Source organism: Sminthopsis crassicaudata, chromosome 1, assembly GCF_048593235.1.
Source record: "Sminthopsis crassicaudata isolate SCR6 chromosome 1, ASM4859323v1, whole genome shotgun sequence".
Classification (NCBI taxonomy): domain Eukaryota; kingdom Metazoa; phylum Chordata; class Mammalia; order Dasyuromorphia; family Dasyuridae; genus Sminthopsis; species Sminthopsis crassicaudata.
In genome coordinates, this window is record NC_133617.1 from 697472027 (window position 1) to 697498641 (window position 26615).

The 26615-nt window shown below is 47.9% G+C and overlaps 2 protein-coding genes across 7 annotated transcripts in view; both read right to left on the minus strand.

Annotated features, from left to right (window-relative positions):
* Positions 1–933: 933 nt before the first annotated feature.
* ABTB1 (ankyrin repeat and BTB domain containing 1) lies at positions 934–13364 on the minus strand. Its single transcript, XM_074283761.1, has 12 exons — positions 13083–13364; positions 9565–9627; positions 8617–8672; positions 8030–8174; positions 7343–7502; positions 6986–7031; positions 6235–6351; positions 6003–6121; positions 5766–5864; positions 5142–5309; positions 2572–2772; positions 934–2391 (listed from the first exon to the last, which is right to left on the minus strand). The coding sequence occupies exons 1-12, from the start codon at positions 13136–13138 to the stop codon at positions 2185–2187; spliced, it is 1437 nt and encodes a 478-aa protein (XP_074139862.1). The 5' UTR covers positions 13139–13364; the 3' UTR covers positions 934–2184.
* Positions 13365–16456: 3092 nt separating this feature from the next.
* Positions 16457–26615, minus strand: part of PODXL2 (podocalyxin like 2) — a 37816-nt gene continuing 27657 nt past the window's right edge. For all 6 annotated transcript variants that reach the window (XM_074283776.1, XM_074283771.1, XM_074283774.1 and 3 more), the window contains 5 exons: positions 26323–26397; positions 24126–24282; positions 22910–22971; positions 20759–20938; positions 16457–19554 (listed from right to left, as the gene is read on the minus strand). In XM_074283776.1, coding sequence (XP_074139877.1) covers positions 19342–19554; positions 20759–20938; positions 22910–22971; positions 24126–24282; positions 26323–26397 — 687 coding nt within the window. In that variant the 3' untranslated portion in view covers positions 16457–19341. The remainder of the gene's footprint in view (positions 19555–20758; positions 20939–22909; positions 22972–24125; positions 24283–26322; positions 26398–26615) is intronic.

Consider the following 26615-nt stretch of genomic DNA (forward strand, 5'->3'; position numbering starts at 1 on the left):
TCTGACAGCGAGTTACCTAGGAAAGGGTTGTAGGCCTCTGCTGGGGACCAGGAGGCAAATGTGGCCGGTCTGGACAATGAGCCGAGAGGGCTGCGCCCTCCCTCTCCGAGTTCCTCTTGGAGCTAGGGCCAAGGGCCCTGCAGGAAGAGAGCATGCTCATGTTTCTCTTAGGCCTTTATGGTTCCCCAGGAGAAGATTCAGTGAAGGAGGCAGAGCAGGTACTGGCCCCTCTCCCTTCAAAGTGAAGCAATTTTGCCCAGAACCACACAGTGAGTTGGCTCTGGGGTCAGGTCTTCTGGCAACAAGACCAGTACATGACCCATAGAATGCACTATAATCCACACCACTAAGCGCCTTTGGAAATCTGGCTCCAGACCCCCACTTCTGCCACCGGAACAGTGACACACCCCCTCCACGGCAAGCCAGTGGTGTAAACTGATGGAGACGGCTCTGCTTCAGAAATCAGTCTTCTCCCCAGAGCTCGCACAGGGAACTTGACACACTCAGAAGCTATTGCCAAGCATGCCCAGGCTGCAGACCAGGACCCCATGGCCACACAGCAGGCCACACCCCCACCTCCTCATCAGGGATTCATCCTTCCCTCAGAAAGGCTGATGCTTCTTCCCCAAGCTGGTTTGTGCCAGTCCTGGGCCAACCTTCTCCCAGCAACCCCATCAATCCCCTGTGCTGGGACCCAGCAGGAGCCTAGAACCCAGAGCTCCAGAGCTGATGCCTCAACGGGCCATCAGAGCTAAGAAACCAATGCCTTCAAAGGCTGGTGGATTTGCTGGAGGCAGAGAAAACAGATCTTGGCTGGGAAATGAGGAAGACAGAGCCCCAGGGAGCAGCTTCCAAAATAAAACAGATGAGAAAACGCAGCCAAGCCCCAGATATAATAAACCCCAGATAATTAACAAGCCGTCGCCGAGATAATCATAGGGAAATATATTTTTATTGCCGCACACATGCTCTTCTGTTTTATTTTTAAATAGTATATATTAGAATAGATCTTAGCTCTGAAAACCTGCAGTTGGGTTTTTTTTTTTGTTTTGTTTTGTTTTTCTTTTCTGAGAGAAAGGTGCTGGGTAGCCCTCAGCCCCTCTCCTCTCCTGTCTGAGCAAGGGTACCTGGGGAGGCCTCCAGTAACTAGTGCCGGGGGGAGGGGAGTGAAGGGGAGGGGGAACAAGTCTCCTCACAAGCCCAGATCAGTTTTCTCTGGGGTAAGCATAATCCCCAGGCTTTACCTGGCCTTGGAGTCCTGGGGAGAATCCAGTTTTCCCTAATCCCAATGTTCCCAGGATTTTAACCAAAAATCACTCTCCTACATCCCCCCAGGAAAGTCTGGGAGAAACCTGTTTGTGCTTTGAGAAAACAAAAGGAAAGCACCCATTACAGGCCCCAAGGACCAGAAGGACTCAGCTGGGCCCCAAACTGTACCCTGACAGTCAGGGAAGAAGCCTCCGGTGTCCTGAGTGGGGCCCCAGCAGAGCCACCTGCCTCTCTCTCCCTCCCACTCAGAGCCTGAGCTAGAGACTACGGCCCATGGCCAAGGGGCCACACGTCGAGGGGAGGGACATTCCCTGATGCACTCCACTCTCTGGGACCAGGACTCTCCGGTCCTTCTAATCAGAGGAAGATGATCCCAGCTGACAGGTCCTCCCCCTACCCAAGAGGCAGCATGAGGGCAATCCTGCCCCCTACTAAGCCTTCTTTTCCCCACAGTGAAAGGGCCAGAGGGGAAAGCTCAGTAACCTGGATGGAGTAAGGCAGGCTGGGTTAGCATGAGTTACAGAGCCCACGTCCCAAAGCAGGGGAAAGCACATCTGCCCCGTAGCCAGGGGTGCAGGGAGGGCTTTGCCCACACGTATGTGGTCAGGAAGAGAAGTCGACCTTGTCGACGCTTCTCTCCTTTGCCAGCAGAAAAATACATTCTTAGCTTCTAGAAACAAAAATTCAAGACCTACAGTGAATGAGGTTTTCAACCCCAAGGATATAATCAGTGCTTCCCCTCCTAACACTCCCAGATTCAGGGGAGGGGCGTGCTGAGACAAAGCTGTCCAGACACCAGAGCCGGGTGCCCGCCTTCAGGCTGATGCTTCTTGGCAGCAAAGGGGAAGCCATACCAAGCCCTTGGCAGAAAGAGGAAGGGGACGTTCGGGACCCCCGGGCATCAGCATCTACAAGTCAACAGTCCAGGCCAATGTTGGCCAAGAGCTCCTCCAGGACCTGCAGCCTCTGACTGGCCTCCTCGATGGCACTGTAGGTCTGCACGTTGCTGGTGATGTGGAAACGGATGTCGTCCACCAGGGGGATGGAATCCGTCTCCTGACGCTCCGCCACGGCTGCAGCCTCCTCCTTCACAGCTGCCACAAACTCCTCCCGCTCCACCAGCTGGAGAAGGGAAAAAGGACAAAGATCTGGCCAGAAGTCCTGGGTGGGAAAGTGGAGGGGGTGGGGGGGGCAGACACTGCAGCTCAGGGAAGCTCCATCTCTCCTACAAGGAAGCAGCTTGTACTGAGCCTTCCACACTAATTCCTCCCAACCTCACTGACTCCCAGCCTTGGCTCCCACCTTCTCGATGACCTTGGCCATGAACTCCGTGCACTGGTCCTCCAGTCGGGTCAGCTGGAACAGCTTAGCCACCTTCCAGACACCAACCACGCTGTCCTCCTCCAGCACCTGAGCCAGGCTCCGGCCACACAGCCGCTTCAGGCCAGGCAACAGGTACATATCAGCCACACACAGCACATCGTAGGCGATGTCGGGAGACAGCTGCAGGGCAGACGGGGGATGGCCTCCTGGGTGAGGACCCTCGCCTAGGACGCCATCCCCCCACAGCGGGACCACTGAAAGAGCCCCCGAATTGGACCCCTCCAAACAGGGAGGAGGAAGTGATTCAAAGCACTCCCTAATAGGACTACTTCCCTGCCTTAACAGCAGAATGAAGTCATATTCTTTAGTGTAACATTCAAACCCTATAATCCAGCCCCTGGCTACCCGGTGAGACTTCTCTCAACCAATCAATAATCATTTATAAATAAACACTATTATACTATTATGTTACATTATATATTTCATATGTAACATAATAATTCTAATAATCACATTATAAATAATCATTTATACTATGTGCTAAGCACATGACATGCTAAGTTCATGCCTTAGATTTAGCCCCACCCAATTCAACACCAGGTACTGGAGTTACAAAAGCAAAAATGGCAACAGTCTGTCCTCGTCCTCCCAACGACATTCTACTAAAGGCCTGGAGGCTGGCATGGAAACAAGTACACAGACAATTCAATATCAAACATGGCCAAACCAAATCTAAAGTAATTTCAGAGAACAGGATCAACTGGAAACGAGGGAAGGACTCCTGAGGGGAGCTCGGTTTCCAAGAAGCATTCCAGGTGAGGGGCCTCCTTGTTCACAGCTCCATATGGTGGGGTGAGGGCTGACCCAGAACGCCTTTCCTCCCCACCCCTACATCTTCACTTCTCTAAATAGCCCAGTTGTTCTAGAATATCTTCGTAAAGGGATGGCCAAGCCAACTCCTCCCTGTAGGGTTATTCAACAAACACGAGGGGGTGCTCTATCCAGTCTGCTAGATGGGCATTATATATAACTGTCACTCATGCTATTCCTATGGACTGGATAATAGGGCAGGCAGAGGTGAACTTGGACTTGGCTGGACAATCAGACCCAGAGAGTTGGTCAACAAAGGTTCTCCATCAACTCGGAGAGATGTCTCCATCTATGCTTGTTCTAACTTTGTCTTTAAAAAAAATTTAGCTAAAGGTATAGATGGTCTGCCCACCCAATCTTTAGATACACAGCTGTGAGGGACAGCAAACTCTTGGGCAACAGAATTAAGATCCAAAAAATTCATGGCAGCCTAGAACACTGGGGGGCAGCAAAGTACAGTGGGAAGAACAGTGGGAGACCCGGGACCTGAGTTTATTCCCAGCTCTGCTATGGCTCATTAGCTATATAACCATAGGGGAACGGCCTAACCTCTCTGAAACTGTTTCCTCATCTGTAACATGAAGAGACTGGGTCGCTAAGGTTATAATCCTATTATTAAGCAGCATCTAAGAAGAAGATGTTTAAATTTTAATTTTAAAAAAGATGAAATTTAATTGTAAAGTAAAATGTAAACTTTTGACATGGATTTTTTACTCTTTTTTCCCCTTCTACCTGGGGCTGGGATAGAAGGGAGAGGAAATAAAAGCCTGTTAACTGAAAAGGACAATAACAATTCTCTTTCACCCCAGTAGAAGCTAAGCTCGTTAAATTCAGAGATGGGCTTATTTTTGTAACCTCTGCCTAACACAGTGCTGAGCACAACTGAGGTGCTTCATAAATGCTGAATCAGATTCAGAAAACGATTTCACAAGGACAAGACGAGAGCAGCCGAGCTAAGAGCAGCCGCTCATCTGGAGGAAAGCCGGGGCTTTCTTGGAACCTGGTGATGAGGCAGCCAGAGGAATTAAGGCTTCCTTAGGCTGTAGCTTCCAAGTGAGGGAAGGACAGACATTCTAGGCTCCCTAGCTGCGGTCAGAATACGCTGAGCAGCCAGTTCTCAGTCCTGAGTGCTACATTTCAGGAAAGGTATCAGTAATCAGGAATGCCCAGCAGGGGGCACTGAGGACAAAGATGGGTTTTGAAACAGCCATCTGAAGTCATCCTGGCTGAAAGAACCAGGATATTTAGCTTGATGGCCCAATTCCTAAGTGTCGGAGCTGTCCCAAAGTGCTGTGAGCTGCTGTGGAGGGAGTGAGCATCCCATGCACAAAGGGCTTCAGGCAAAGGCTGGATGGTCATTTGTTGGAGACGCTGTAGGGAGCTGGTTTGGCTCAGAGTTTCTGTCACTCAGGAACGGTCCAGCTCTTCCTCAAAGGTCTAGTGTGAACATCCATTCTCCCCTACGAGCAATATCTGTCCCACACAGAGGGTCAGCCTCCTGTTACACGCCCAGTTACCTGTACGTCTTCTCTGCTCCCTCCCCCAACCAGGTAATAACCTACTTGCACAAGGGTAGGACCTCTTATTCCTTTTATCTCCTTCCCTGCACTCCACTAGCGGGCATCCCAAACCCAGTCTGTGTGTAAGGAAATAAATGCCTGCAGAATGGGGAGCCTGACCTCCGTGTCATCGCTGTACACGTAGTACAGCACACGGGTGAAGATGTCAGGGGAGATGCCATGCAGAGTGACCGCAGGGAGGCCAGGAGAAGCCGCCAGCTCTTCACTCTCGCTAAAATGGTCATCCAGCAAGGCCCGGAAGTAGTCACTGCGGCCACAGAAGAAGGCCTAGGGAAAGTGAGGAGGGGGAGAGGTCAGCCTGGAGGGGGCTCCATCACACCATCATGGGACCATAGATAGAACTAGCAGGTGCCCGGGAGGGTACTCAGTCCAACCCCCTCAGGCTAAGCGACCTGGGGGAGGCTGGGACCTCCTGCTGCCAAGGCCAGCACTTCCCCCCCACACTGCCTGTATTTATCCCCTAAGGGCCCAAGTCTTTTCTCCAAGGTCTTCACCAAAACTCCAACCTCGGCCTCTCCCCACGTACCGCCAACCTACCATCAGGGAGCCTGTGTAAAGGATCTGGGAACAGGCAAGCTCTGGAAGACGTGAGGTCAAGGAAGAGAAGGAGCAGGCACCGGTGAAGGATTGGGAGGACAGGGACAGGTTTTGGAAACTGGGATAGAGTGAGGTCTGGATGAGCTTATTAATAAACACTTGGGGGCAACAATCCGGGGCAGGCACCTTGTGACATAAGAAGTTGTAATCACCCACACGAAAGCAGACATCCGGACAGCTGCTAAAATTGTCGGTGCTGTCAAAAGGTAACTCTCCGAAGCCCACCTGAGGAATCAAGGAGGAGGCTGGGATTGCAGCCTGATGATGTCCCAACACCAGCCTCAGAATAAAGAAGTCAGGACACGGTCCAGCACTACCCTAGATATCCCACCCTCAGGGCTCTGGAAAGGGGTCTGGACATACCCGGAGCTCTGGAGGCAAGGCACAGTCTGCCAGCAGCGCCAGGTCTTCCCGGAGCCGGCAGTCGGCAGAGGGTGACTCAATGGTCAGCACCTTCACACAGGTCCCTGGCTTAGAGGCCACTGCCAAGAGAAGAGCACAGCTTCTTTCTGTCTCTATCCCCAGCTTAGTGCCAGGCTGGCCTGATCCGGTGCCACCCCAGGCCTGCGTGCTTCCAGTGGCCAAAGGGACTCACCAAACTCATAGGCCTTCTTGCACTTGGTCTCCAGGCCGGTGATGAGCTCCTGCAGCTGACACTGCTTGGCCAGCCTCTTACAGTCACTCACATGCTCCACATCTATGTCCAAGCGACCTGCAGAGAGAAGAGCCGGCTGGCATTCAGAGGGATCCTTAGTTTTCCTAGTCAGGCAGGATGTGGGGGGGCAAAACTCAGAACAGAAGGACACCTGGTCTCTTCCTCTAACTTGCTGAACAAAAGGAGGCTGCACAGCAACCTGCCTCTGTCTCCTCATCAGTAAATTTCAGAAACGCAGAGCTGCTCAGAAGTAGGGAAAAGTTTGGTCAGGACTTGTCTCTGATCTATCCACTAGGAAACTGATCATCCAGGACAGAGAGATGCAACACACCTGGAGGGTGACTGCAGTCACAAACATGCCAAGGGACACTGTGGGTAAGGGACCAAGTGAGTGCAGGGAACCCCTTCTCAACACAAAAACTTACTCAAGATTAAGGAGGAGGGGCAGACCACCAAACTGAACTCTGTTCTCAAGCCAACTGTCCCATAAGGGACTCTGTCCTAATCCCCAAGTGGTCCCAACTGAAGGCTAAGATTACTAAGTACTATGGAATGAGTTCTGACTGTTGCCCATCTCTTAAATGGGCTAAATGGACAGAAATGAACTGATTGATAGAGATAAATGAGTTATGTCCACCCCACCACGGCCACCCCAGCTCTGCCAATCAACAGCCCCCAGGAGAGGGGCCACCTGTGTAGAGATACTGCAGAAGGGAGCCGAAGGCCATGGGATTGATCTGTGGAAAAAAAGGAAAAGTCAGAGCACCATGGGAGCTCAGAGTTCCCCTTCCCACCCTTGGGAAGGACACCTTATATTTCCTAAGTATCCCCTCTCCAAAGACCAGGCTGACAGTTCCCCTCTAAGACTTTGCACTCTGCTGTTTACCTTGGTGGGGTGGAGACAGCGGGGGCAGGAAAGGAGCCCAGGATCCCACAGAAAGGAGACGTCACCCAGGACAGACACTGTGACTTTCTATTCCTGAGCATCTGAAGTCTAGGGGCAGCCCCTTTCATGGATGAGTTCTCAAGGCCATGGCCCAGGACATACCAGTGGGTGTTTGAGTGCAATCACACTTTTCCCCTTCCACTTGGTATCAAACATGTTGGCAAAGTAGCTGCTTCGGGCACTGAGGATGCATCGGTGGGCACAAAAGGATTTCCCATGGACGATGAACACGATGTCACTCTGGTAGCCTTGCTCCAGGAGCCTGGGGGGAGGGGGCTGGGTGGGCAGGGGCACGGAGGGGGAGGGGGCCATGGGCCATGAGGGGGAAGTGGCTATGATCTCCCCCACCCCTCCCTGTCCACTCCTCAAGCCCCAAGTCCTGCAAATCCCTCTTTTCAGAGCCAGAACCCAAGATTTATAAACAGGACAGCAGCTGGAGGAAGCTTATCTCCCCCCAACACTCCCAAGCCCGTGAGTTGGCTCTTTTTGAGTCTGTACAGCTTAGTCTCTGATATGAGGAAAAATGATACTCAAATTTCCAGTTTTATGCCTTGAGAGGACATCTAGAAAAAAATCTCAAGTTGGCGTGGGGACGTCTGCCACTTTTTGGCCTTCTCATAGCCACGGGAAATGGCACGATGAGCTTTGGCCCGAGAACGATTCTGAGGCATAAAAGGAGGCCCCCTAAAATGCTCAAATGGGCTGGTGACCCTGAATTTCCTTCTCCTCCTCTGTCCTAGAGAAGGGAGAAAGGAGCCCACAACCCTAGGCCCTCCCCCAGCCCCTCACCGCTGCAGGAAGTCATCATAATAATCCCTCTGCATTCGAGTGGAGGTGATCTGCTTGTAATCCTTCAGCTCCCGACGGATAGTATCGCTCAGCGCCCCATATAGGCAGCGCTCCCCATCAAAAGTGTTAGCTTCACACCTGGCACCTGAGGGATGAGGCGAAATGAGCACAGTCTGCTCTTCCTGCCATCTGCCCAACCAACCCAGTCCCCGGCCCCACTCTAGATACCCTCCAGTCCAGCTAAGGCTCCCTGGGGCTTCATCCTTTCTCAGCCCTTCAGTGGGGGTCCAGGCATAAATGCCACGTGCTCCAACAAGCCCCAAATGGAGTTTTTACAGGGTGAGAAGGAGGGGGTGCCATAAGGATTTATGCTAAAGCAAAAGGCAGGACTCTGATACAGATGGATGGTTACCCAGGGCATGGCCCCAGGCTGGCAAGAGAGGAAAGAGAAGGGTCTCCACTGGGCCCCCTAGTAGCTTGCATGCGCGCGCATACACACACACACACACACGCATACACACACACACACACACACACACACACACACACACACACACACACACACACTCATGCCTTCCTGTCCTTACCATTGGCCAGGAGATAACGTACAAGCTCCTCATGTCCACACAAGCAGGCATAATATCTGTGAGGGAAAAAAATCCACTCTGCAGAGCTCATTATAGCACATTCTGCCCCCTTTCCCCCTCATATTGGGGCAAAAAAGTATCAATAAGGTAGTGGAATGAGCAGGAGCTACCTCTGGGGAGGCCAGAATTCAGATCCCAACTCTCCCACTGACTAGCTGGGTGGCAGTCTTCCCAGCTCTCAAATGAGGTGGGGGGAAAGGAGGGAACATCACACTTAAAAAACCTGCCTCACAACTGTTACAGGAAGTGCCAGGAAGCCTTTAAAGGCTCTAGAAATCAAATCACACCCATGGCCAGCCCCTCCTCAAGAACCCAGCTTTTAGCTCGGCCTCCCATCCTTCCTCCCCAAGGCATGTTTCTTCCTCTGACATTGAACTCTAATGGTTTCCTGTTGCCTCAAGCACAAAAGAGGAACTATAATTAGCCTTTAAAGCCCTACAAACCTGACCCCAACCTATCTTTCCATCCCAACAGCCATTCCTTCTTCTACTCACTCTGCAATCCAGCCTCATCAGCCTTCGCTCTGTTCCCAGGACAGGAGACTTCACCTCTCAATTCTATACCTTATTATCAGCCATCTTGCCATATCTTCCTCTATTTCAAACCATCTTTCCTTTTCTTTTAAGACACTGCTCGAGCACCTCCCATCACCCACTACCCACTAGTGCCCTCCTTCCCTTATACAACATTGTATAAATCTTTATTTATTCACCTTACATTTGTTCTGGGTATATTTACATATGCCTGATGAGAATATCACATCTTTAGAGTAGGGCTTGTCTCATTCTCTGTATTCATCCTCATTACTTACCCTTTAATAAATGCTCAATGATTGACTGATATGAGATTGGGGGATTCTTTCCCCCTAAGGGAGGTGGAGATACTCACAGAGGGGTACTGTCCCATTTGTCCCGGACGTTGATCTCCACATCTCTCTGCTCCAGAAGGTACCTGAGAGCAAAGAGGAAAGCAAAGAGTGATTAATGCCTCCTCAGTGGAAGTCATCCATCCCCTAAAGGAGGAAAGGAGCTCTACTGATCCATGAGACTGGGGGGCTCAATGGGGAATGACTAGAGAAGAGGACTCTTCTCACAGGACAGATAATGGCCATGGGAACAGAAAAGATGGAAGTATTTAAGAGCAAGATCATGAAGGAAGAATCTACAAGATTTCATGACTGATTAGCTATAGAGGGCAAGAAAGAAAAAAGTGAACCAAAGGACAGAAATAGGGAAGTTGGAAGGAAGAGATGATTTCAGAGGATAAGATAAGCCTGATTTGAGAAACGCTGAACTTACAATCTTAGCAGAATGCTGAGTAGGAAATTCTCAGAAGCTAATTGGAAAAATGAGGCCTGAAATGCAGGGGAGAAGATGGTGTGGGAGACAGAGTTATAATAAGAGCTGCAGAATGGTTAGAATCCCCAATGGGTGAGGGGAAGGGGCTCAGGGTCAGGAAATCCTGGACACAAATCCTGCAAAGACATACCCTGCATATTATTCTGGACAGGTCACTTCCCATGTCAGTGCCCCCAGCAAGGGTTCAGGTTCTCATTAGAAGCTTCTTCAAAAACTAAAATCACAAGTATGCCAAAAAGGATAATAGCAATTGAAATTTCAGAGGCCCCCCGGAGACAGAGGCATCAAACACAGGGCCTACTCCTGCCCTAACCAGATGCTGAGAAATATTTAACAAAATAATTAAAATTACAATATAAAACAATAAAATAGAATAGACACTATTAATATGTGGTTTGCTCATTTAATATGTGGCCTGAATGGATCCTCATATATATTTTAATGGTCCCAGTTCTATGAGAAATTGATACTCCTGCTTTAAGGTATCAAAAGCAGGCTTCAAGGGTCAGCTAGATGGCTCATTGGATAGAGCACCAGCCTGGAAGTCAGGAGGACCTAAGTTCAAATCTGGTCTCAGACACTTAACACTTCCTAGTTATGTGACCCTGGGCAAATCACTTAATCCCATTTGCCTCAGCAAAAAAAAAAAAAAAAAAGCAAAAAACAAAACAAAACAAAACAAACCAGATTTCAAGGTGTTCCAGTTGCTATTATTGTTTATAGGTGAGGAAACTGAGGTTTGGAAAAATTAAATGTCTGAAGTACCAGATCTATTTGAACTAGAGCCTGCCCTGCTTCTGAGTCTGAAATCTTTTCCCCACATCTCATATATATATATATATAAAGAGAGAGAGAGAGAGAGAGAGAATATATATATATATATATATATATATATATATAAATCCAGTGATTGCGAGGTGTGTTGGTGGGTCACTGGTGCCACGGAAAATAGTCCTAAGACCAGTGATTGTAAAGGATAAGAAAAAAAAGTGAATAGAAGCAAAGCATGTGTTCCATTTCATTTCTCAACAAATCTGGAGGAGACTAGAAAGAGAAATACCAAAAAGGAGAGCAGCAGGGAGTAAAGACTTTTTTTTTTTTTTCATTATAGAGACTTGGGACAGTTTGGAGAAAGAAGTCAGTGGACAGAGAGTGACTAGATTTGCTAAAGGGAGAGAAATAACTGATGGAGTAGACTCAGAGGAGGGAGAGGGAAGCAGGGACAGGAACATGAGGTACTAAGATGAATCCCAAAGGCAAGAAAGATAAATATGCTAGGTAGAAGGAGGCAAGGAAATGAAGTCCAGAGCAATGGTCATTTTCTCTTAGGGAAGCAAGAGAGGAAATCTTTGGCTGCATATCAGCTGGAATTTCTCCTAGGGGAATAGTGCATTAGGCACGCCCTCCACCAACCCCCGGTTCCCAGTTTGGGATACTCCTAGTATTTGGGATGTTCCTAGCAGTGAATCAGGGAGGCTTCCTATGAGAAGATAGCTTAGCCTGGCTAGAGCAATCAAAGAAGTAGAGTTTTCATACATGAGGATGATCCCACTCGGCAAGACCTCAGACTGACAGGTGATGAACCAGGGTGAAAGGTCTCCTCTGGGGCCTCTCCCACTTAAGTGTGGTACACTACCCTCTCCCTCCCCCTCCCACCCCCAGGCCTTCTTGCTCTGTGTCCAAAAGGCCTATCTCAGGTCCCCGAGCTCTCCCACCAGATACATAACCCCTCCAGTTCCCCAGGAATTGGGTTCCTCCTATTAAGACCGTTTTAGGAATCTGGCCCAACCTCAGGCTGGAGAGGCTCTGCCTTGATTCTACCTGGCTCATGCAGGTGGGAATGCTTGCAGTGGACAGGGCACTAATGGACCTAGAAACTGAGTACTTGTTAGAAGGACCTCCTTCGAGGTCTGCCCAGCGTCAGGTTTAGAGGTGCTGCCGTGATTCTATCTGGCTCATGGAGGTGGGTATGCTTGCAGTGGATAGGGCATTAATGGCAAAGCCGGAGAAAGAACAGACTTTTGGTGCTCCTTGGGTCAGTTTCATGCAGTGCTCAGGGAGGCCAGCAGAGGGAGGAAGGAAAAAAGACTGTCCTGATGGCTGATCTCACCTTTATACAGGCCTAATTCTCAGGATATATTGAGGTGGTCACCTCTATTAGTTGCCTAAGTTGGGCCCTGAATTCCCTTACAGGAAAACACAGTTCTTCTCCCTCCCCAAAGACAAGAAGCAGAGTTGGAGGGCAGGAATTTGGCCGGGGAGCTCATCCCTTTCCGCCCCTCTTCCTTCCATCTCCCTCCCCCCTCCCCTTCCATCATTTACTCTCCTGCTTACAAATACACTGGGCTATCGAGATGCCCTCGTCTTGGCTCTGGGGAAGAATGCGGCCCATGATCCTCTTTGTCTCCATGGAGAGCAAAACTGCTATGAGGAGGACCCTCAGGAGCTACTAGTGTGCCCCTCGCCCCTATTCTTCAGTCTTGGCTTTGCACCCCAAAACTCCAGGGCACAGCCAGAAGGGATTCTGAGACTCCCCCCCTCCTCAGTCCTTCTCAGCCTCCACGCCCATTACGGCGTCACCCTCCTTCCCAAAGCTCCTGGAGCATACAATCCCTGAAACTCTCCAGTGCTCCTCCCTCTCCCCACCTCCCCGCATCTCTCTCACCTTTACCCTCCCCCCTTCCCTCTACATACTCCTCCTCCTCCTCGACAACTTCTGCCCAGTCCAGGCTCCCCAGATCTCTGCCCGCCTCTCCCCGTCCCCAACCCACTCTCTCTAAATATACCCCCTCTCCCTCCCCCGGCGCGTCATCTCCTTCTCCGCGCACCAGCTTCCATCACACACCTGATCCCATCCCCCATCGCCCTCATTCCTACACATCTCCCATCCCCCACGTCTCCCAATCTTTGCACACTTTCTCTCATCGCGCGCAGTCCCTCGCGCCATCCCATCCTCTATCCCACCTTCTCCCATCCCCCAGTCATTGCAGACCTGCCTCGCCCCCACGTTCCCCTCCCCCGTTCCCCCGGACCCCCGGCCTCCCTCACCGGACTCGGCATACGTCTCCTTTCTTGCAGCTGATAAAGAGATCGCTGGTGTCCATGGCCCGGAGCGCTCATGACCCGGTGGGTTCGGGCTCGGCGGGGGTTCGGGAAGACTCTGGCGGCGGCGACGGCGGCGGCGGCCCTTCCCTTTTCCCGGCCCTTCCTCGTCCCAGTCCCGGGGCGGATGTAAACACTGCAGGCCCCAAGGCCCGGCTCCGCCCCCAGGGCGGGGCGGCCGCTGCGGCTTCTGGGGCCCGAGGACCAACGACCCACTGCCCGCACGCCGGGTTCTAGGTGTGGGGAGTCCCGCCGCCGTCGGGCTCTAGAGCGGTCGCTGCGGCAGCGTTCTAGGCTGCGCGGCCTGGGCCGGAAGGGAAGCCCCCCGCCTCCACGAGATTTTAAGCTCCTTTCCTAAGGACAGGAACAGGACTGCTAGACGTGGAGCCAGAGGACTCGGGTTCGAATTTGGGCTACGCCAATTTCCTGAACCTCTCTGGGCCTGTTTCCACGCTTACGATAGTGAAAGCGATCACCTCTGTGGTCCCTTCCAGCCCCCAATCCACAGTCCCGATCCCTGCGGGGCCTCGGCCAAAGCACTGACCGAAGACACAGGGACTTAGCTTTAAGGCCAGGACTCTGCAAGTCTTTGGGAATTGCTTGTGGCGGCTATTTTGTATCCTTCCTCAGAGGACCGAGTGTGCTTATTGTTGCTACCTTGTATCTCCTCCACTTACTAGTATAGCTTTTGCCCTAGGTAGGCACTTAATAAATGATTAATTCTACAAGGACACAAGACCCTCCCTTCCACCATCTCTTCCTAGTGCTGAGAACTTGTCTAACCTCGGGCCTGGGGTCAGAGGTCATGGGGTTCTCAGAAGATGGACTTTGGCCACCTGAGGACTTGACCTGGGTATGGGATTGACATTTGCTTTCAGAGGTCCTCTTCCCCTTCCCATTTAAAGGGCCATGGGCTTTGCTGGCTTTCAAGTAATTCCTTCCAGGGTAATTCCTTCCATTCCCCTGGCCACTAAAAGGACCCCAAAGTGAGAGTCTCAAAGGAATCAATCTCTAAATCAGTGATCCTCAAACTTTTTAAATAAGGGGCCAGTTTACTGTCCCTCAGACTGTGGGAGACCCGGACTATAGTAAAAACAAAACCTTACACTATGTCTCCCCCCCTCAGCCCATTTGCCATAACCCGGAGGGCCACATATACGTCCTCAGCAACCGCAGTTTGAGAACCCCTGCTCTAAATGATAGAGAGCCTGGACAAGTAAGTTAAGTTTATTCATAGAATGTTAGAGCTGAGAGGCTCTTTAGAGATTATCTAGTCCAAACCCCCACATTTTCTATATGAGGAAACTCAGAGCAAGACAGGTAAAATGGTGTATCCAAAATGGAACAGTTGATGGGTGGTGAAGCTGCAGCCAGTCTATATGTTTTCTATCATAATAGAAAGGGTTAGGGAGATCCATACTCTGTGTCCAGGATCCTCAAATTATACCTTGTTGGCCAACTTTAAGGATAGTAGGATAAGGATGACTGCAGCAAAATACCTGGTGAAGGTTCAGGAAAGGCTACTGACATATCAAAGCCACTTTAGACACACTTGTCCACCCTGTGGGTATGTCTGCACTAAGTAATCTTTGGTGACCTTAAAGAAGGTTCAGGGTCTGGCCATGCTACGACAAAGGAAGCTTCTGAGTTTGACCTCCAGCAAATCCCTGATTTGGTGGTTTGGGGGTAAAATGGGGACAAATGAAAGTGCTGAGGCCTTCCTTAGCTCTCTAGCTGAGAGAGGCTGCAAGGAGATGAGGCAAAAAATCAGAATTGAAGCTGGAAGTCATCTGGTATCTAGTCCAACTTGGACCCATTGTGAAATTATTAGTCACCCAGATTCTCTTTAGAGCTCTCCCAACCTCCCAAGTCAGCTTGCTCTAATTTGGAACATCTCTTACTGTTAGGATGTTCTTCCTTACATTGTCACTTCTGCCTCATTATTATTAGTCCTTCTGGGACTGATTCCCACAGGACAGCCCTTCAAATACTTCAAGATAACTATCCTGTTCCCCTGAGACTTCTCCAAGCTAAGCACTCACAGTTCCTTCAGGTAAGGCTTGCTCTCCTTTTTTTCTCTACCTTATCAATCAAGTACTTAATGTGGACTATGAACTTTGAGAAACTTTGAGGTTACATAAAAGTCCCTGCCTTCAAGAAGCTTACAACAATATCTTTGTTAAAACTGGTACTTGAGGCTGAACACATTGTTCCAGCTGTTATCTGAACAGAACAGAAGGCAGAGGGATTATCATCTCTATATTCTAAATATATGGAAAACAAGCTCACATTAGAATTTTGTTTTTTGGGGTTTTTTTGGGCTTCTATATCATACTGCTGACTCATATTGAATTTAAAGGTCACAAGAACCTCAAAATTTCTTACAAATAATTGTCTTACTGTGCCTCCTTCCCATCCCTCTCCCTTCCCCATCTCATATTTTTGAGGTTAATTTTGTTTAACTCAAGTGTATACATTCACCTCTATTGAATTTCATTTCATTGGATTCAATCCAATATTCTAATCTCTTAAAATCTTTTTAGATTCTGTTTCTCTGACTATTTCCTTTTCTTCTCCTTGGTAGTCCAGGAATATGGCATCTCTACAAAGTAGGGAAGTGCATTCTTCTTATACTGTCCTCCCATATATTCACAATCTCCTGGATGGGGCCTTTCTGCCAAATTGCTCTGGGAGCAATGGCTCCTATTTCTCTGGTCAAACCCAGATCTTGTTATGAGTTCCTTTCACTGACCCAACCACGTATCCTATAGGTCAACTAAGTGGGACTACTGACACACTTAGTTGCCCTATAGAATCCTTGGTTGGATCCTGTAGGATGGTGATGTGATGGTTCTCAAGATCACACATATTCAGTATGCTGTAGTGATGTAATTGTACTAAGGTATATAAGGACTGGAAATGAGACAGTCCATTTTTGACCATCCTGCTGGTGGCTTCTCCTGCCTCTTGCACTCCTCTACTAAGACCAGGGACTCAGGCTGGTCCTGAGGTCCTCCAGAGAGCTAGTCTGGATGGTATATTTTGGCATCCTAACTCAGGGGCTCTAGAAAGCACATTGCACTTTCCCTGGAGACTAATGGCCAATGTCTTTTGTCAATTTCTTTCCAAATTCTTCTGTATTGTATTATTATCTGTTTACATTTCTTCATCTTTCCTATGAGAATAGTTTAAGAGATTTTGTTTTGTTAAAATCCAGATATATTTCTATATGAACATTCCCGTGGTCTACTAGTTTAATAATTTTGTTCAAAAAAAAAAAAAAAAAAAGAAAAGAAAAAAAGAAAATGAATCTAGCAAGCCCTGTTCAAAGTGAATGAGTTAATAAAGAGAATGGAAAGAAAACACGGTCTTGTTTCCCAGTTTCCAAACAGTAGAATACTCTGTGGCTCTTTCTGAGAACTAAAAGGAGGTGATTAGGGGACAATGGAAGACATACCTCCTTTATCCAAAAGAATGTTTGCTAAGGTAGAATTAAGTAACTCCCTTTGACAGAGAGCTATTTAAATTTTTGTCTAGATAGCCACAATGCCTTACACTGTGTGAATATTTTATGAAAATCTCTTGAATTGGAAGAAGCTTTGAATTGAAAATATAGTCCCTTCTCTACTGATTCATTGTGTTACCTTGGACAAATCGATTCTCTGTGTCTCAGTTTCTTTGGCTATAAAATGAGGGAGTTAAATTATTTGAAAGATCCTTTCCCAGCTTGGAAACTCTATGACTTTGCTGGGATTGAAAAGCAGGGTGTTGTAATAGGACTCTCTGGTCCCCTGATCTTTGGGGGGGGGGGGGCTGGGTCAGAAAATCCTGAATCTTCTGGTTCTGGCTCACCCCCACCCCCACTCAATTCACCTGGCCTCAAAAAACTTCTAAAATAATCACCCTCCTTAATTCATCTGGAAATTACTCCCTAGACCACTACTCTAGGTTCATCCGGAGATCGCTCCCTGGCCCATGCTACAGACCACCAAATAAAATTAAAATCTGTCTCTCGATTCCCTGCTATCTTCCAAATCAGGATCCTACCCCTCCCCCCCCCAACTCTCAGTGTCAATAAACTCTTTTGCCAAACCTTAACTTGGAGACTGGGACTTCGAATTCTTTTGCAAAACCTGCGACATCGGCCTGAGAGCCCCCAAACGCTTTTAGGGTGTCTCATTCCTCAACAGGGTTCACATAATTTAACCAAATCACACATTAGTCTGTGATAGCATTTGAACCCAGCTCTCCTGACTTCTGAGTGGAACACTCTCCGAAAGTCAGACCTTCTCTCCCTAGAGTTGGAGCTGCTTTCAACTTCGGGGATGAGTGGGGTCGCAAACAATGGCCTCCGACCCCATTACTGTCCGCTTCCATCACCAGGTGGGCTGCTGGGCTGAGTACAGTTGGGGAGAGAGTGGAAAGACCCTACTTCAACCCCGCAAAAGACTCCACATACTCAACTAGGAGAGAGGATTATTCAACTGAGCATGCGCAGCTACCGAACCGGAGCTAGGCCCAAATGAGCATGTGCAGACCTAGGCGGTGACGTGAGTTGAGGGTCTCTTTAGAAGTGTTCAAGAGCTTCCTTTGAGGCTTCCGCGCCGCCCCCTCCCTCCAGCTCCGCCTCACAGATGAGTCCCCGCTATTGAATCAAGACAATACATCCCGAGCCCACTTTGCTATCAAGCCGAAAGTGGGACCAGCTCTCGGGATATGCAGCCCCGCGAGTGACAATGAATTCTGGCTCTGCAGGGTGGGGCCTTAGGTGCGGGCAGTTCTATGCCTCTCCTGATTGGCTCCTGGCTCTCTGACCCCGCCTCTTTGGTGCTCTCGAGGCCCGGTTCCCACAATTGTAAGTGCTCTATCCCCATCCCTGACCGAGGCTGGCTCTTGTTATCATGACCAACCATTTCCACGGGCCTAGAAATGACCTAGCTGTCGAGAAAAGGGACAGGAGGCACGTTTCTGCTCAGCATCCTTAATCCAGGGCCAGTTTAATCAGTTCCACAGTGCCTGGAGGAGAGCTGACTAGAATAGGGAGAGGATGTCATCCGCCCTTTCTTCCCGCTTCCCATCTCCCCACCCCATAACTATATAACAGCAGCTTCCACCTTCGGGCACCTTGCCTCGAGCCTCAGGGGAAACGCACCGAATGCCTGCCCTGAAGAGCTTAGAATAAATCACTGCTGCTACTGGGGGGTATGCAGGGATTTTGAAGAAAACCCCATCAGCAAATTGAGGTCGATCAATAGCACATGAGAAGTCAACTTGGCAACAGCACAAGAGATCGAGAGGGGCCGGAAGTGAAGAGCTGTTTCTCTAAACCAAGTTTGGGGAACCGGGATTGGGCAGGCTTTGTGGGCTGCTTCTCAGACCTTGGTTGCCTAGACCAAGGGAAGTCGTCATGGCTCCAGAGATAGCTGGGGACAGGGAGGCTCCCAAAGAAGGGGCAACATCATGTGCTAGCTTTGGCATACGGACCAGGATCTGCTCCACACAGCAGAGGGGCAATGGGGATTTGTCGTGCTAAGGTTGTGAGAAGCAGAGTGGGCTGCATAGTCCTAATCCCTAGCAGGTTTTGGGCACCCAGTCTGTGCTTTGGGGTTAGCCAAAGCAAGATATGGAAGACTGAGGCTGAGGAAGGAAGTGGGGGGAAGGGCTGTAGCTTATTCGGGTTTCTTGGTGGTGCTTTCTGGAGGAACAAAAAATGAAGGGTGACCTTTCTCTTTATCCCAGGTGCTTAAGCCAATATTCTAGATTCAGACACCTCTGCCATCATCTACAGTGTTCTTTCTTCTGGGCCCCTTTTTCACCTCATCAATCAAGAGTTAAACAAGGGGAGTTTCCCATCTTGGAGATGGGGGGAGATCAGGTCATCGGCTCTCTGCTTGGGATGCACAGGGCCAGCAAAGAGATAGATGCCAGGCTGCAAGGGAAGGGTGAGAGGTGATTTAGAAGAAAGGGGAGAGATGTGATCTAGTGGTGGGTTTGAGCAGAATAATAGAGTTGTTTGTAAAGCGGGACAGAATTGGGTACTTCTCTCTGCTACACACCTAACCTGGCCTGACTATGTTCCAATCACACTTTCAGCAATATCATTCTGGTTTTGTCCAGAGTTCTGGTCCCAAGTTCTAGGATGGAAAGAAAGGAGTGTGCCTGGTAGTGATGGAGGGCAGGGAGGGGACTAATCCCCCAACCCAATTCACAGGTGTGTGTCCTCCTCAAATACATCAGAGTCCTCAGGGTCTCTCTTGCCCCCCATCAGCACAGTCCAGCCTCCAGGCCCATTGACCGTGCTGCCTCCATTCAGACTGGGCTGTTTCTCCTGCATCTCCGACTGGCTGTCACTGGCCACATCCAATGTGGGGTTGTCATGGCATCCATTCTCCACAAAACGAAGCTCTTCTCCATGGGACTGGGAAGGAGATAAGAAAATCAAAGCTGTTAGAAAAAAGCTCAAAGAACATTTCCCTCAAATGCCTCCCAAGCCTCCGAGGAGACAAGATGGAGGAGCCATCCCTGGCCAGGTGTGGAGTATAGTCTTCTTAGGAAGAGTTTGTATCTTTCTTGTCCCACAGCACCCTCCTCTTTGGATAGTGCTTTATAGTTTTTCAAAACACTTCCCATATACTAGTCTCTAATTGGATCCTTGCTACAACTCTGTGAGGCAGGAATGGCAAGTACTATTACCCCCATTCTACAGAGGTAAATCAAGGCCTGAAGAAGAGGAGACCGGAACAGGTTTGATAGTAAAAGGCACTGCCTGGGACCACCTGGCCTATAGCTAGGCCTTTGGATTCAACTATATTCTTCAGATGTATGACCATAATAGGAGTGGCTTTAATGTACCCTTCCTCTTGCCCCTTTTGGAAATCTTCTTGGAAGTCTAGATCTCTTCCTAGGCCCCTTGGAATTAATCTTGGTTATAACTCTATGCCATTTCCTCCTCTTTTCCCATTTCTTATATTCCCACCTGGATTAGTCAGAACCACTTCCCCTTCTGGACAAACTAGCCTTTACTGAGTTCTGTAGCTCCTTCTCTGGAAACAGTTCTTTCCTGGTAAGCTTGGATTCTGCTCATCATGGGAGAGACATAGGAGGCCAAGTACCCTCTCTCCATCTTGCTCTAACTCTTACTTCAGAGAAGCCAGATATAAAAGATCAGCCATTAAACTATCATGAGGTGGGAGAGGAGAATGTCCAGCCATGAGAAAAATCTAGTTCATATTCTCGCCTCCTCACTCCCTATCCAGATTCTATTACAAATTTTTGAAAGCCTGCTCCTCCATGAAGCTGTCATGATTCCTGCTATCGAGGTACATAAGGTTTCACAGTGCTGTCTCATGTTATGCTCATATACCACTGCTTCTTAGCTTTGTCTCTTCAACCACACTGTCAGCTCTTTGCTGGTTCATCTTTGAATCCTCACCTACACTGGGCATGCTGAACTGGGATCATATCCTCCCTAGCCCTAGCCCATGACTGAGCAGCCTGCCCCTTAGCCCATTGGCCACTTTTCTGGCCATCACCTTCCCCACTAGCCACCCCGACTCTGTCTCCTGTCCTATCCTCTGCCAGTCCTCATGGTCTCTTACCCATGACTGACTCTGGTCCCTTACCATGTTCTTGAGCTTAGGTAGGCGACGCTGCCAACAGTTGTAGATGAGCCCCAGCACAATGATGATGACACAGATGGAGCCGATGACGACCAGAACAACAAAGAGCTTTCCATAGTCACTCCGGACCTGGCTCGGCCGGGCCTGGCAGCTGGTGGTAGTGGAGTAGTTTTGGATGCCAATCTAAAGGGGAGTTAGGAGGATAAAAAAAAAAATAATGACGGCATTTCCCCTGGATGCACCAGTCATTTGCTTAGTTACTCTGGGGTGAACCCCCAGAATGACCTCCCAGTGACTAGTCAATGGCAGAAGTGAGTCAGAGAGCAGAGAGAGGCTGGGAGGAGCCAGGAATCCTTGGGAAAAGCAGAGGTGAGGCAGATGCAAAGGGTGCCCACAAATCATCCACTGTCCTACTGTCTCCTAAACATACAACATTCAGAAAAGGGGCCATTTAGTCTTTGCTTGAAGATCTCTAGAGAAAAGTAGTTCACTGCCTCCTGGGTATCCCATTTCCTTTTGGATGGCACAAACTGATAGCAAATTTTTTCTGACTTTCATTCAACTGAAACCATCCCTTTGAGACTTCTCCCTATTGTTTCTAGTTTTGATCTAAGTCCTTTGATGAATCTTCCACATACTTGAAGACAACTCTTGAAACCTCCCACTAATTCTTTGGACTAAGTAGTCCCATTCCTTCAATCAGTCTTCTTGTGACAAGTATCTATCCTATTCTATTGGTTAATTCCTTAGGATCTGGATTGTGTCTGTGGTGTCTCATTCTTCCAGGCATCCAAAAACTAAATAATGAAGAACCTGGCAGCCCATACCAAGAAGGGGAAAGTGAACGTTATTAAGAAACAAACTCAACCAAGAAAGAACTTATCCTTAAATCCAGTCCCAAATAAAGCTTCCTTTCTGATTCTCTCTAATTGGGTTAGACTACAGAGCTCCAGGGTTTTCATCCCTTCTTTCTTTAAAATGAAATAAAGCAATAACTCTTTGCTGCTGAAGCTAGTTCTTGTCTAGCCAATTCTTGACTGAAAAGACATTCGGATGTCCTTGGCAAAGATTAGAAAATTGGGCTCCCTTCTATCAAATAGGCCAGACCTCTTGCTCCTTTCCCCACCTGTCCCCACCCTTTAGTCTATGAGGCTAGACATGAACTTGCTCCCAAGTTCTCCTTCCTCTGGTATTCACATGGTATTTTCTGATATTCACACTCCTCCAATTTCCTAAAGCATCATGTTTAGACCTTCCTGTCACCTGGACCACATTCTATCTCTCATTAGACTTATTTGACCTTGTGATATTTTGCCCTTGAAGATGTAAGCTCTTTGAAAGCAAGTACTGTCTTCTTTAAAACTAATATAATTGAGAAAGAACAAGATTAAAAAATAAACAGCTATTACTTCATGAAGATACTAAAGAACAAAATAACAAAATAAAATGGGATAGAAAGAAAGTTCTTCCATTTAAATCTTCCATTGACATTTGCTGGGTTTGGAAAATCTCCAGCTGTAATTTATAGAAAAATCCTTAGAAATGTTTGGCTTGGGGTTCATTGGGAGGAAGTTCATTAGAGGAAGAGCCTGATCTAGGAATGAAATGTTGGCTTTGCATGTGAAGACAACACCTTCTCTGCCCATTCCAGGAATTAGGACTGATTCTTAGCCAAATGGTGAGGTCCACAAAGTCTTTCTTAGGTACTCTTTACTCTCCCTCATTTCTCTAACATCTCCTACTCTTGCCTGGCCTTAGAGTTGGCTGCCAAGGGTCTTTTACCAAGTAGTTATTACTCCCTCAAATTTCCGGTGTTCTCTACCATATAGGGTTACAATGGATAGCAGAAGATTATTACTTAGGATATATAATTTCTACTAATGTATCTAGTAGGAATGTGTAAGTATCTCCTAGGCAACAGACAGGCTTAAACTAGCTAAAATACTGGGCTCTTCCAAGAGATCTTTAAATAGAGGCTGATAGTGGGAATTTCAGATACAGGAGGACCAGACAGGCTAAATTTTGAAGCTGGCAGCTATTTATTTCCCCAAATCACAAATGTGTAGGCAGTTACCTAAGTATGTCTAGTGGGAAGGCCCTTGCCCACATGACTGTGCAATATGAAGGAGGCCACTTAGGCTCTAAAGCTCTTACCTCCACCAAGCTTCTCCGGATGTCACCCAGAACTGAAAGGACATCTTTAGTTGGAACCACTCCTACAGAGAAGAAAAAAGAATTGTCAATATTGCCTTGGCCCCCAGAGCTTCACATCAGCAGGAAATTCGAATCTGAGTTCCCTCCATTTTTAGCCTTGGCTTCCCCTCTAACCCTGCTGAAGTCCCTCTCTATTATATACCATGTAGGTACCATAGTCCTCACTCACACCTTTTTCCCTCTATATAGATTGCCGTTTTATTCTTCCTATACACATGCTTCTCTCTTACTTCAATGCCTTTCTTTCCTTGTAAATATGATACATATGGGGAACCTGGAGAGCACTGCCAGGACAGGGAGCAGTCCACGGCAGACACTCATCTGAGCTGTAACTATAAGGCTAAAGGAGAACAAGTGATGTCAGCGCACTCTAACTTTCAGTAACCTAGTAAGCCTCAGTGTTCCAACCTAAGTTATGACTCTGGGTTATGACTCTGGGTTAAGGATGGAGGATAGGACCTGTGATTATACTGGTACAGGAAATTCTTGCTTATCATTTATACCAGTACAGATCAGCACTTTCTCTTCAACTTAAAGTCTTAAATAATGTCTACAGAACTTAAGGTTAAATGACTTACCCAAGTTCACACAACCAGTATCTGTCAGAGATATGACTTGACTCCTGGCTTTCCTAGATTTGAGACCAACTTTCTGTCTATGAAGACAGGTTTTTATGAGTCTGAATGAACTTTATAGTGTATGCTCTCTTCTTTTTCTCTCTTTATAAGCTGAAAATCTGGGTTTATAAAATTTCTCTGTAGCTTCAAGGTTTTAGAACTCCCAGACTGAACCCTGAATGTAGGATTGACACTCTCAACGGTGACTTCTCTTCTACCTCTCCCAAAAGCCCTAAAATAAGGGAACATGTGAAAACCTAAGGTTTCACTTTTTTTTTATTTTGAAATTCATTCTAAGTGAAGACTCTCTTGTGCCCTGAAAATAGTGAATTGGCCAAATTATTGTTGTTTTTACAAGGCACCATAATAAGATGCTAAGCCTTCTGAGTGAATTAGGACTCCTGCTGAGGTCTGTGCCTAAGCACAAGAAAAAGAAAAGAGCAAAAGCTTCTTCTTCCACAGCTTCGGTTCCACCCACTACACATAGCTTTTCCCAAGCCCTCCCAACTCTTGCTCCGTCCCCAGCTCTGACTACTTACCCTGCTCTCCCACTAGGGTCATCAGCAAATGTTGCTCATTTTCACTGGGTTTGCTCAAGGAGATGTGCCAGTCCCCAGGACGCCCATCCCCCTGCCGGGGCAGCACCTCTTCTACCAGGGCCAGGAGCCGAAGCCCTCTGTGTTGCCGGAATACCTCCTGCCAAAAAGATGAGATTTCCCTAAGACCTAAGCTAAACAAAGCCACCGTGAATGAGACATTATTTTCAGGACCTATCTCCCTTTATCCTTCCCCTTAGAAACTCTGCTCAATGGCTTTGCATCATGCAAACTTGTCATATTTGCTGGAAGGAGGTCAACTAGCCCACAGCACAGTCTCCTCCCTGGCTCCATTTCTGTATTGTAGGGGAAGTACCACTATGAGCACATGCTCCAGAGAAGTCTGGCATCAGGCTCTGACAAACTTCGAACCATAGCAATAAGTTGTCTATACTACTCACTTAGGCCTTAAACATATATTGATGACGATTCTGGATTTCTTGAAGAGGGACTATCTTATTTGTTGCCATATCACAAACAATACCCAGCAGAGATCTAGACACAATATGGAATTGTAAAATGCTGGTTGAGTGAATATGAATGGATGGATGGATGGGTGGATGAATGAATGATGGATGGATGTTGTGCAGCCCTATATAGAGACAAGTAACCTACATTCTCCCATTGGGAAATCCCATCCTCAAGTTTTTATTTGGTCCTGTCACTTCCTGAATCCCTCTGCTATAGGTCTATTTCTCTCAGGAAGTCTCTCCCTTCCATTTAACACAATCTCTATGTGTTTCCCTAATGGATCTACTTTAGTCTCTTCCCCAAGAGAGCAGCCAGGTGAAGTGAGAGTGCTCATCTCTATCTGTCTCCTGTGCCTTGTGACTGGGTTGGAAGAGCCTGAAGGCACACATGACATTAAATTTGGATCTGTCTCTTGAGGTTTCTCTGCCATTTCCCAATCCCTCCTTTCTCCTCTATTGCCTACATTGCTGCCACTGTTGCCATGCCAACTTAAAGGTCACCAAGATGATTCAGAGCCCTGACTATCCTCCTTGTTTACCAAGGTAAAAGTCTGAGACTCTTCCTGGCCTAATGGGAAGAGAGAACTAGTTTCTGGATTTAGGAAGGGAGAGGGAAGCTAGTTTGACAGACTTGAAGGCTCTCAGAAACAGTCTGACAACAGCCAACCTGAGGTGGCCACTCTAGAGAGCTCCTAGAATTATCCTGTCAATCCCCTAAAAAAGCTGACATTAACAGAAAGGACAAATGGCACCTAGTAGCCCCAAGCCAACCAAGTGAGGGAACAAGATCTGGGAAGGGAGTAAGTACCGTATTTCACCATCTAGCTTGGGTTCTCTTCACCACTCAGGTCCAGCTTGCCTGGAAGGTTCTCTCTGCAGACCATTCGAGGAAAACTGACACCCTCCTAGAGTGAGTGACAGGGAATTCCATTCGTGGAAACCTCACAGGACTTAGAGACAAGGATGGGCTCTTAAGCCAAGGCTGGTTGGCAGATGGGGGATCAAAATTGGGCAAGCAAGGGGTGAAGTTGTAAGAACACTGCCACTCTCCTCTCCCCAAAGTTCCCACCAAAATCGAAAGTCTTCAGAAACATATTTATGGAATCCCATCCCCCAGTAGCATCAGCTTCTTTAAGCCTGCCCCTCAGAATGCTCATGACCCACTATGACTCTCCAATACTTTGTTACTGATGTGTCATGAACCCATTGTAGGCTCCAGCTTCATGTTCATTCCCACTATCCCAAAGGCAACCACTTTGAGAAGGTGTAACCAACCCTTGGCCCTGAGGATACATATGGTGGTTTAGTGCTTCAAATGTGCCCCTTAAAGCAAAGAGAAGGAAAACAAATGCCATTATAAATTACTTTGTATTTTCAAATGCAATAAAAACATCATTAAAATAACAACTAGATTTGGGGTGCAAATGAATAAATGGGTGAATGATGTAATCCTTTGTTAATTATATTTAGCAAAATGAATGAAGTAATAACATTTTTAAAAATAAAATATGACAAATTTTTGTCAATGAGACTGGTGAATGTCGATAGCCGCCTTCTTGCTGCTTTCTCTTGATCCCCATCCAAATCCCCTACTTGTTCTATTCTGTGCCTCCAAATCATCTTGAGGTAAGCCCTCTCTCCTAAGTCCCTGTGCAAGACCCACCACTCACACAGTCTATGTTCTCTGTCATATTCAGGATGATGTAGTTCTTTCCAGCTAGGTTGCTCCAATCTTTGCAGATAACCTGGACATTGAAAGAGAGAGAAATGAGAAGGTAGAGAGCAGAGTGATAGCCTGAATGCCAACTTAGGCATGTATCATGTAGGAAGCCATTGGTAATGAAGTAGAAGTCTGCCCACCTCACCAAACTATAAGCATGCCATGAAGCATATTCCTAGACGGTCTCTCAGAGTAGAAATATCACTTTCTTCTTGCCTCTTGGCTATCACTTACTTACTTAAA

Excerpts from the sequence above, each read along its gene's own strand:
- ABTB1 (XM_074283761.1), bottom strand. The coding sequence starts at position 13,138 with ATGGACACCAGCGATCTCTTTATCAGCTGCAAGAAAGGAGACGTATGC. Across the intron at positions 7,503-8,029 it reads TATGATGACTTCCTGCAGCG|GCTCCTGGAGCAAGGCTACC; the intron begins GTGAGGGGCTGG and ends CCCTCCCCCCAG. Across the intron at positions 6,122-6,234 it reads CAAGAAGGCCTATGAGTTTG|TGGCCTCTAAGCCAGGGACC; the intron begins GTGAGTCCCTTT and ends TTCTCTTGGCAG.